This window comes from Peromyscus leucopus, chromosome 15 (assembly GCF_004664715.2).
Source record: "Peromyscus leucopus breed LL Stock chromosome 15, UCI_PerLeu_2.1, whole genome shotgun sequence".
Lineage (NCBI taxonomy): Eukaryota > Metazoa > Chordata > Mammalia > Rodentia > Cricetidae > Peromyscus > Peromyscus leucopus.
In genome coordinates, this window is record NC_051076.1 from 37,688,486 (window position 1) to 37,700,548 (window position 12,063).

Genomic DNA, 12,063 nt, shown 5'->3' on the forward strand with positions numbered 1-12,063 from the left:
CTCCAGCTCCTGGGGATCCCATGCCTCTGGCCTCTACTGGCACCTGTACTCACATATACATACCTACATGCACACATGTACACACCTACACATAACTAAAAATAAAAAAAACAAATCTTTAAATATATATACCGTGATATTCATCACTCAATAGTTATGTTGAAATTTCTGCTCATGAGCCTGAGATTCAGGACCTGAGCTCTCACAGCAGTTAATCCACAGTGCTCCCTACTTAGAGTGCCCCTTTCCAGAGGCAAACTCCTTGTACTCTGTCAGAATTCGAGATAAATGAATTGCCATGAGTTCATTCAGACTATGACTAGATACATCCCTTCTCTCCTCTTCCGGAAACAACATGGTATAGTCTGATGAAGCACCATTTCTTTCTGCTGCTCTACATCCCCTAAGACTCTGTTCCTTCTATCAGCCTCAAAAATTGAGAACAATTGTAATAGGAATTTTAGGTTCTTTTAATTGGATTGTCCACACCAAATGGGATTTTAGGTCACTTATTGTTTGAACAAATTACATATTACTTGGCAAGTGTAAACAAAAGAACGGGAGTTTGAAAACAAATGACTATTCTTTCAGAATGCTGCTTTCAGAATAGTGACAATTTGCATAGCATAACACTACAGACAAGTTTCTAATCTCCATAACATCAGAGGACAGGCATCATCTCTACTTGACTAATACAGAAATCAAGACTCAATGAGGTTAAAAACTCATCCACAAGCAAGATGCAGCAGAGCTCAGCAAAGCCTCATGTGTGAGAGATTTAGCCTCTCTACTCTGAGCTATTCTATACTGCTGGCATCAGCTGATCAAGTGATCAAATAAAATACCAGACCCCAGCCAAAGAAAAGATTCCTTATCAAGGATTAACTAATAACCTACAACCGAACTATTTTGTACCTGCAAAGTAGTTTCACAGATGGCAGTATAATCAACTTCGCGCTTAAGCAAACAGCTTAGTTCACCAAGTACATCCCCACTGGTACAGTACTCTGTGTACATAGTCTTGAACTGCCTGCCAGTCCTCTGGCTTGCTTCTATCCCAAAGGTGGGAGATGAGCTATGCAACTGTTGGGGCGAGGTTATGAAAAGGGAAGTAAAAAGGTTAAGTTTTGGAGTATACCAATGGCTTCCACTCTTTCTTACAATTGTTCTAGAGCAAGTCAAAGATTCCTTAATGAGATGTGTCAAAGATGAAGGGAAGAATTAACTTCCACAAAAGTCATGGTTTATTTTGTATTTCAACATCTCAAGGCAAAGGTTTTCCTTTTGCCAAATAAAGATGAAAGTTGTTGGGCTAGGGATGTAGCACTTGCCTACCACACTTGAGACCTCAAGTTCAGTCCTTAGCACTGAAAAGCAAAACAAAAACAAACAAAAAGAAAAAAAAGATTCTTATAAGGATTAAATAACAAAACATATTGCCATTCTTGACTACTTTTATGAAAATTAAAATAAACCTCTTCCTATATGCATCACTTTTTAACATACTACTGGTTGGAGAGCACTAGTCTAAGTTAGCTGAAATGCAAAACGCTTCAAAATATGAAAATTTCTGAGGGCTGAAATAACACCACTGATGGAAAATTCTACACTTGATCTTATATAATGGATCACAGTCAAAATGTAGGCACAATAAAAATACTGTATAAAATTGCCTTTAAGGTATATAGAAGGCATACAAGAAACAAAAATGAATTTAATGTTTAGACTTGAATATTAATCCAAAGAGATCTCATTATAAATATGCCAAAATCTGATTCCAAACATCAGAAGGACACTCTGATGACTGTAACAGGGAGCTAGAAATTGGGATTTTCATGCTGAGAATAAGGATGTGCCACCCACAGAATCCCTGGTGTCAGAAGAAAGACTCATTTCCCAGGGGAAAAAAAAACTACCATCATGTATATTTCCTGGTTTTTCTTTACATTCTGTAAATTTTTATGAGAAATGCCCAGACAGATTGAGAATTTTCCTCTTCCCAGTTATGGACAAAGCTGTAAACAAATAAATGTTCCCATTCTTTATGCTATGTTGTTTTCTTCATAGGCAGTGAGAGACACTAACACTGTGAAGGGCAAGAGAGGTAGATGAGGGAGAGAGAGAGAATGGCGGCACGTTCCTATAATCCCAGCACTCGGGAGGCAAAAACAGGTGGCTCTCTGGGTTCAAGTCAAGTCTGGTCTACAGAGTGAGTTCCAGGACAATCAGCTCTATACATAGAAACCCTATTTCAAAAAAAAAAAAAAAAAAAAAATTCTCAAGACCAGATAGCCACTAGTAAGATTCTGGGAGTGCCATATCCAAAAGACTCAAGATACTGTCCCTTAATGGCCGCTAGTTTTGTTACCAGAAAAACACACACACACACACACACACACACACACACACACACACACACACACAAAGCCTGTCAACCTCTCATAACCTAGAATCACCTGAGAGAAGTCTCAGTTGAGGATTATCTAAACCAGGCTCATCTGTGCATATATTTGTGAGGGACTATTTTGATTGTTTATTGACCCAGCCACTGTGGGTAGCACTATTCCCTAGGCAGAACCCTGAACCACACAAGAGTGAAAAAAGATGTTTGAACATCAGCAAGCAATCATGAGTTTGTTCACTTTTTGCATCAGAGGTCCTATAGGTAGGATGTCTTCATTCACAGCGTGAAATTTTCCTAGGGAAATCCTAATTCCTAGGACCCCTCTTTTACAATACTGAATGTGTATACATTTAACTTATTTCATACATCCTGTCCTCTCCTTCTATCCTTCCATTGGAAAATGAGTTCCAAATGAGCAGAGATTTTTGTCAGTTTTTTCAATCCTATACCTAGAATGACCAGAGTTTGCTCATGATAGTAACAAAGTAAATATCTGTTTAATCAATGGATGAAACTGCCTAGAATCAGATTCTTGGGATTACATTTTCTTCATATTATTTTTTGTCACAGCAGTTTATTTTCATCAGAGTGAAAGGTCTGAAATACTCGTTTTAAAATGCAGAAGCTAACTATATTCTTTTCCCTAGGACAAGGGTTTGTCACATAAGAGCATCAACTGGGAACTAGGAATTGATCAGTGTATAAGCCATGCTGACCACTGTAGCCAGCTACTAAGGTGTCAGTATGAAGGAAGAGGCAGGGTTCTCATATTCTCCCTCCCTCTCCCCCCCCCTCTCCTCCCCTCAAACAAAAGTCTCCTTACTGATCAACTGAAAAGTTTTATTTTGATCTTCATCCAACTTGACCTCTGTGAGACTCTTGACTGTAGCCAAGCTTATGCCTGAACTCTCAGTTAGGTGAATGAGTCCAAGTACTTACTAGTTTCCATGTCTGAACATCCTCGAACCACTAATTCCTCCAGCTTTGTTGTGAAGAGTAAATTGACAACTCTGAGTGCACTTGGTAAAATGGGAAGCACATTCGAGTATTGAGTGTGAAGATTCTGTCTCAGTCGTCACACTTACTCCCCTCGGAAACGGTTTCATGTGGAAGAGACTAACAATTTCAAACTTTTCAGCTCGAGAACTTACCCCTAAGTTGCAACTGTGTATTCAAAATGCATTTTAAATAAAGAAAATTAGTCGTTCTTACGCTAGCCATTCCTGAAATAATTAAGAAGATTCCTTGTGACATTTCACCTTCTCTACAGATGATATCACCGTAGTCAAAATAGGTGAGTCTAGTTCTTCTCTGAATGAAAAAATAAAATAGGGTGGAGAAGTCAATCCTAAAATTTCATAGACAGCTTATCTAAACAGAAATAAGGTTTTAAAATTAAAAATAGTTATCAAGTAGCATAAAAATGAAAAACATACCCTGGGGTTGTTATAATATATACACATATCACATCAAATTTAAGAAATAAAAATACAGGCAAACAAGCAAAGACTTCGTGATCAGTACTTAACACAGCAAAGAATGCTAGCACCCAGTAAATGTTTAGGGGATGATTGAGCAAAAGAACAATTAAGGAAGTGTTTAGCCATCACTGGGGCTTGGGCTATAAATGTCAAGCTGGAAATCAACTTCTTGGCCACAGAAGGTTTTTAGTTAGGTGGGGAAGGTGTTGTCAATAAAGCTTGATGGTTGTGGCAAAGCAGACAGGAACATGGCACTTGGGGACAGTGAAGAAAGGCCACAGGGTTTTTTCCCAGTTGTTTGTGATACCCTCACTAGAAAGGTAGGGATAGCTAAGCTGAGTCCTGAAAGAAGAGCAGCAGATAGCAGATAGATATGAAAAGACCTAGATGCAAACACAGTGTATACAGTTGAGATAGCTGCAAGAGATTCCGTTCGTCTCAGGCAGGGACAGAGACCAGACTTAGCTATGACAAGGCATCAGTAGAATTGAAGGTGTCTGGGGATCTACATACTTTATGGATTCACAGAAATGTTTAAATTATTTTAAAACAGTAATAAATGATAATAAAGCTTTTTGTAAAGAAAATGTTTTAATATATTAATTTGTGTGTGATGTGTTTTGATATGTATAACATGTGTTCATGTATGTGTTTGTGTGTGCATTTGTGTGTAAAATCGGAAGACAATCTTGAGTGTCTGTCCTTGTCTTCCACCTTGTTTGAGACAGGGTCTCTTGAGACACTGTGTACACTAGCTATCTGGCCACAAGCTTCCAGGCATTTTCCTGTCCCCACCTTTCATCTCACAACAAGCATTGGGATTACAGAAGAGTGCTACCATGTCCAGCTTTACATGCATAGGGAGTCAAACTCAGGTCCACATGCTTGCCGTGGCAAACGATTCGCCACCTCCCCATCTAACATACTTATTTTTATAATCACATAATAAATATCAAGTAGAATTCTCTCTATATTTTTGTGGAGGGGAGGAAGGCTGTGCCTGGGCTGTACATTAAGATGTTTGTGAGTCATTAGTATATGGAGTTATTTTCTCACCCTTTTTATCATGACTCTCAGTTCATTCCTGGGTGGCCAATCAATCATTGTGCAAATTATTACCTATAAGGAACTAAATTCTAATTTTATCTTAAAATTCTGCTTTAAAAAAAACTGGATGGGATGTGAGCTTTTCTTCCCAGTCCCAGGCTAGCCCTCTCCCCTTTATTAGATACCATCTGTTTTCCAAACCACCTCCAGAAGAACCTGCCAAAAAGGGTTCCCTCTGGACAGCTGCTACAAGCTACACAACTGGACTTCCCACGAGTCTGAACTGAAGCAGAGAATCTAGGATTTGAGACACAATTGCTGTACTATAAAATGTTGCACTATAAAATGTCCAAGATTCCTGTTAGGCCTTTGCACCCTGCCCAAGGTTGGCTAATGTTACAGACTTAATGTTTGTGTCCTCCTAGAATGCATATATTGAAATCCCAGGTCCCAGAGTGAGGGTTTTAGGAGGCAGAACCTTTGGGGCATGCTTAGGTCATAAGGGTGAAGACCTTACGTTCAGGTTTAGTGCCTTTATGAAAGAAGCATCATAGAGCTCTCTTGCTCTTTCTGTCAGATGGAGACAATGAGAAGACAGTCATGCAATGAACCAGATGGGACTCTCACCAGAAACCACATCTGATCATGCCCTGATTTTGGATTTCCCCAATTCCAGAACTGTGAGAAGTAAGTTTCTGTTGTTTGAAAGCCACTTGGTCTGCGGCGCTTTGCTATAGCAAACCAAGCTAAGATACCCAAATGGCTCTTCACTTGTGAAAGCAACCATAATTCTTCAGAACATTTTCTCCTTGCTTAAATTAGGTTCCTGATGTCTTCAAATAAATAAATAAAGGCTTCATTTAACTGAAGTTATACTTTTGATATGCTTTTCTTTAGTCGTTATTTGGAGCAGGGAGAAATGTTTACATCAAGCCTGAGTCAGAACAGAAGACATTATTACCTTGAAGAACTCAATGAGGACATCTTTATTTTCCAACCAAACGATATTGGGTAGGTATTTGTCAGGGGTTGGAGGTGGGATTGCCATGGGAAAGTTATTCAAGGCTTTGATTTTTGTAAGAAGTACCTAAAAATGAACATTCAAAATTATGGTAATTGTTTCTGTGACAAAAAAAAAAATGCACGTGAAGTTGAAACCAAGGAACTCTAAGCACATTTCTGTTGTGCAGACTTAACTTGAGCTCGAATCACAGCTCCCACCCCTGCCACCATGTGTATTATAATCTTTCTGTCCTTATTTTCTTCCTCTTATTTTCACTTATTAACTCAGATCAACTTGTCATCTTTATAATCCAATTATTACATCCTACCCTCTCTTACACACACACACACACACACACACACACACACACACACACACACACACACACAGAGTTGTTCCCCTTCAAATACTGTTACTGTCTCTGTGAACGCCCCAGTCAGTGGAATGATGCAATACAAAATCCACCAGTAAATGGAGAAGCAGAAAGGTAGATAGATAGATGGATGGATGGACGGACGGACGGACGGATGGATGGATGGATGGATGGATGGATGGATGGATCAATCTACTGAGGCTAGAGAACAAGCCAGAGGAAGATTTCAGAGACAATCCTGACAAGAAGTAAGGAATCTGGAAAGTTTTCTAAGTCTTTCTTCAAGTCCCTTCCTGAAGCCTGGCCACACTGACTGTAAGTCCTCTGAGTCCTTTTTATTAAGTCTCCATGCCTGCTTCTTCACTGGATTTAGCTACAGATGGCTTCAGTCACTTGCAGCCAAGTTGTTCCAATTGCAGGACATGCCAGGCAGCCCTGGCTTTGAATGCCATGGGCATTAAAAATGTTGCCAGGAAGTATCGAGGTAGCTCTTGTGGTTCAACGCTTCCTCAAACAACTTCTCTCATTACATTCTGGGATGCCTGAGCTTATGGAACCAAACACAGTGGGAACCACATTACTACCTTACTCATCTCAATGCCCTCATGCCTATTAATGATGTGTGTACTACCTTACTCATCTCAGTGCCCCTGTACCTATCAATAATATGTGTACTACCTTACACATCTCAGTGCCCTCATGTTTATCAATGATGTGTGTACTACCTTATTCATCTCAATGCCCTCGTGCTTATCAATGATGCCTCTTGACCAGAGGAAGGTGAGGTTTTTCAGGGCTTTAGCAATCACATTGCGGATTGCCTGCTTTGTCTTCAGAGCAATGACAACATCACGGCCTTCGTGCTCTATGAGTCCTGAGAAAAATTAGATGTGGTAAGCAATCTATGCAACAACCACAATAACAACTAGTATTGTATTAGAATGTCCAACGTATTTATACAATAACCTTTCATTCTAGCTTCACACAGAACGCCTGAGACTCGTAGGGTTAATTTGCAACCCCATCATATGGATGAAAAAAACTGAAAACTAGCTTCCCGCACAACTAAACAACTCTCTGTCTGATCTCCATGGTATCTCCTACCCATTTCTATGCCAAAACTTGTTTCACTTGGGTATTGTTTTAATGTCTCTGCCTATCCTCTATATATTTTTTGTTGGTTGGATGACTAAAAGACTTTCATTCAACAGAGCATCCAGAGTTAGGTGGATGGGTCTTGTGAGCTCAAGTAGAATACTCATTCTTTTTTAATAAACACAAAGAGTCAGGGACTAGACTCTTGGCCAAAATTAACATTTCATGTGTCATCTTTACATTGAGCACAATGTCTGGTGTATGTATGGAAGGTACTTATACACTTTTTTCATTAAAATGAATTGACCAGTAAAATAAAGGTTAGCCATGATCTAGAGCATTGGTTTTAGTACCACATCCACCAGAGCTAGAGAACTGAGTGCTGACTTATTAGTCACATGATCTCAGGCAAGCTAACCACACTAAACAAAACAATGTCTTGTCAAAGGTCATGTGGCTTTCCCTAAAATCCTTGAGGACCCTGACCTTGCCATCTGAATAGACACTCCTGCTCCCACCCCTTCCCTATACTGTCACAGCAGATACCAGGGTCCCTCTGACCTTCTGCAGGGATGTCCTTTTGCATGCTCAGACAGTCCACCAGAATGCACATTTGTTGAAGAATCTGCATCTACCCAATATTTCTTTCCCATCTTTGGACCTTAGATATGGTCAGTAAATGCCAGTTGGATGGATGAATGAACGAGAACATGCAGTGCAAGACTTCACCCCTGTAATGCCATATTTAGAAGAAGGGCCTCTACGGAGGTGATGGGGCTTTAATGATGTCATAAGAATAGAGTCCCTACCTTGTAAGGACGGGATCTCACTAGAGAAATTGGGACCCGGAGTCCTTCTGCACATGCAGAAAAGGTCAAATGGGGCCACAGCAATAAGGCTCCCATGTTTGCCCGCACCCCCCCCCCCCAAGAAGCCAGTCTTCACCAGAAACCAACCTTGACAGCACCATCATCTGGGATTCTGGCCTTCAGAAGCACAAAGAAATAAAAATCTATAGATTACACGAAAAACAAATCAGGAAAGCAAATGCTCCAACCACTCACCTAGCTCTTTAATAGCCTCTCGCTTGTTTTTTTCTAAAATGTCATACAGTTTCTGTAAGAGATAATAATAATAGTAAGAAATAATAAGAAATGGTGCTTATTACACAAAGTACAACCCTGGCTTTATCATCCAAGTAAAAGTTAAAGAAGTGTCACAGAGGAATTCTCACTCAGTTTGATTTAGGGGAGCTTTTGTCTTCCGGAGAGTTCCGTTGCATTTCCCAGGCCCGGACTCAGATTGCAGTGAATGTTGCAGGGCTGATGTTTTGCATAAGTACCATGCTTCACTGTGACTATTATTAGTTCCAAAAAAGGAAGGAAGGGAGGAAAGAAGGAAGAGAGGGAAGAGAGGGAGGGAGGGAGGGAGGGAGGGAGGGAGGGAGGGAGGGAGGGAGGAAGGAGGGAGGGGGAGGGAAAGTTCTCTACACTACACTGTGCACAATTACAAATTCTCATTGGCAGACATCAATTTGAAGACACAGCGAGGGAACAAGGCCTACTTTGCCAAGAGCACAAAAACCAGTGGGATGATGTGAACATGCTGTGTAAGCGAGTTCACGCTCCCTGCAGGCCACTCCTTTAAGAGTTGAAGAAGTAATTCCACACTGGCAAATGGGTGGTGTGATTGCTCTTTCAATCACACAACAGGTACTGTGGGATGCTGGCTGTGTGCCAGGCACTGCTCCTCCTAAAGCTCACTCTGGGTGTCAAGTCTTTCTGGAGCACATTCTCAGCCATGGCAACAACCCGGAGGCAACAATGCACAGTCCCCCGGGTCATCACATACAAGTGCCTGCAATGCACTCAGACGCTGCATGCCACACGACTGCTAATAGACAACGATGGATCTGTTATCCAAAGCTTAAGCAAAACCAAACTCTGTTTGTTTGGGCTTTTAAAAATTACACCTAGTAAGGCCCTTGCTTTGACTATACAAATGAGACTTTGTATGTCACTAACATACTCATATCCAGCCTTGTTTGCATGGTGCTAAGCCTCCTTCTTGCAGAACTGAATTTATATTCACACTGAGATTCTGGGCAACAGTAACTCCTGCCTGCAAAGACATCACAACCAGAGAGGCAATGTTTGTTACCTCTCGGCAGGTAAACTGCCATAGGCCAGTCTCCAGAAACATCGAGTCACTTCAGAAGCATCTACCTAATACACATCACAAAAAGCCACTGAAGTCCTCTGTTTCTTAATTTTTATTTTCCTTCATGTGTAGGGGTGTTTCATCTGAATTTATGTCTGCACCATAAGTGCCTGGTACCTGAGCACCAAATCCCCTGGAACTGGAGTTAAATACGACTGTGAGGTGCTATGTGGGTGCTGAGAACTGGACCCAGATCCTCTGGAAGAACAGTGAGCGCTCTTAATCACAGGCTCCCTGAAGTTCCCCCATTTAAACAATGGAGGTTTGTTTTATACCATAGCTATCAAGGGAACTGCCTCCAGACCCCTCTGCTGTCTCCTAAATATCTCAAAACATCCTCAGCTCCCTCCCTGGCTCACATTTGACTTCCCTCATCTTCCTCCTTCTGGAGTCTTTTCTGCTGTGAACTTCTCCATGTTCTCTGTTTTGTTTGTTTTTTTGTGTGGAGAGGGCTGTGGTGGTGGGGACACACACACACACACACACACACACACACACACACACAAATAAAAAAGTTTAGACTGTTCTCTGAAGTACCTTGTATAACAAACACTTGAACCTGTTTGCCTACTGAAATCTGTCTGCTGGTCACATACATAACAAGCTGATCTTAGGGATATGAATACACCTAAGTAAGGTAATTCCCATCCACACCACCCAATGCCTGTTTCTCACCTGATAGACTGATTCACGACCAGAAATTTGCCTTATCAAAAGTTTGGCATCTTCTTGACTTTTGACATAGCCTTTTGTGATGCTGTACATCAAGCTGAGGCTCTTTTTGATCTGTACGTCTGTCATATTTATTAGTATTGGTATTATAACCTGGAACAGCAGGGTGGAGGGGAAAATATACATTTAATTGTTTTATCTCTCATGAGGATCTAGTTTACCATGGTTACGTACATGCATGTAAGCAGAGGTGAGTGTGGGTACAGGCTATGAAACCAGGATGAAGACCATGGGAGGGAATTAAAGGCTTTAAGCAAGGCAGAGAAAGCAACAGAGCACATGGGACAGGAAAGTGGAAAAGAGACTGGGGCATACAAGAAGGGGAAATGGGGTGGGAGAGGAGGGAGGAGAATTAATAAAAATATAGTTTTATTTGAAAATCCCACAGTGAAATCTAATACTGTATGCTAATTCAATTTTTTAACTAAAAAAAAAAAAAAATCATGAGGCAAACACCCTCCCCAGCAGAGGTTCTCAAAATGTCATCTGTAGGCCAGCAAAAGCATGTCCAAGAACTTTCTAGAAATGTAGCATTTGGTCCTGTCCAGAAGTGTAATGTCAGACACTGTGGTATGTGGTCCAGCAGGGCCTGTTTCCAAAAGGCCTCTGCCTGCCTCCACACACACATGGGTTTGGGACCACCCCCTTTGTGCATAATTGACTGTAGCTTTAGGTGGAGTCTCTAGCACGCCCCTGCCCCTCAGTCTCTCTACTCTTCAACTTCAGAAAACAAAAGTGGCGGCCCAGGAAGCTGAGCAACAGTGTGGAAGAATAAACTCTATCTCTGATCCATGCAGGCCACCTTCCATTCTTGTTCTACATTTCTCTACGTTTATGCCAAGGCCAGCTGGTGCAGGGACTTAAGAGAATGAGATCTCTTACACTATCTCTCCAGTCGCCATCTCTGTGACCTTCAGCAAGCTACCCATGACTCTGAGGATTCCCTTTCCTCCTGAACAAAATGAATCCTGGGAAGCCAATGGAGCCACTGTTCCAAAGCCAACTGTCAATCACACAGCAGGGGGCTTCCCATGGAGTCCATGCTGAGTCAGAGCACAGGGGCATTTGGTGCGAGACTCAATATCAAGAGAGGAGAAAGTAAAAAGAAAACAGTATCATAGTGCAGGAATTAAAAGAACAGAGAAAGATTTTATTAGCTGCCGTTTTGATTGTGAACTTGGGGGTAGGGAGGATCTTGTTTAAAGTAAATGTTTTCAAAGCCTTCCTCCGTGATGCACTGATAACCCTGAGCTGACCGCTGACTCCTAGGGCAACTAAAATAAAGATCTCCAGTATTCTCCCAACCTTCACTAAGGCAGATATGTTTCTTTTCAAAGTCATGTTGGGCTGAGTCTAACTTTTAGGGCACTTAACTTTATGTAGAAGTTACACCTACCTCAGAAGGCTATTATAAGAATTTAACTGGGTAAGTTATATAAAGTACTTTCCCCAGTTCCTGGCAAAAAGTAAGTGTTCAATTTAAAAACCCAACTATGCAATAATATTGATTTCTTAAATATACTTTATTTTTATGATTTTGTTCAGGCAGTACAAGACAGAAAGGCTGCTAACTGATTGAGAATTGCTGTGCACACTCTCAATAGATTTGTATTTGTTTAACAATCCCCTCTAAATTGGAGCATTCAATTCTGGAGAAAGGCTCCTTAAGACTCAGGAAATAAACCACATACAAGTATCAGAAAGTCCC

The 12,063-nt window shown here is 41.0% G+C and overlaps 1 protein-coding gene across 2 annotated transcripts in view; it reads right to left on the reverse strand.

Annotated features, from left to right (window-relative positions):
• The window catches only part of Slc9c2 (solute carrier family 9 member C2 (putative)), a 57,346-nt gene that overhangs the window by 12,091 nt on the left and 33,192 nt on the right, over positions 1-12,063 (reverse strand). For both annotated transcript variants that reach the window (XM_037211331.1, XM_037211330.1), the window contains exons 18-23: positions 10,299-10,448; positions 8,468-8,519; positions 7,034-7,182; positions 5,894-6,019; positions 3,617-3,715; positions 916-1,083 (exon numbers count right to left, since the gene is read on the reverse strand). In XM_037211331.1, the coding sequence (XP_037067226.1) occupies positions 916-1,083; positions 3,617-3,715; positions 5,894-6,019; positions 7,034-7,182; positions 8,468-8,519; positions 10,299-10,448 (744 nt within the window). The remainder of the gene's footprint in view (positions 1-915; positions 1,084-3,616; positions 3,716-5,893; positions 6,020-7,033; positions 7,183-8,467; positions 8,520-10,298; positions 10,449-12,063) is intronic.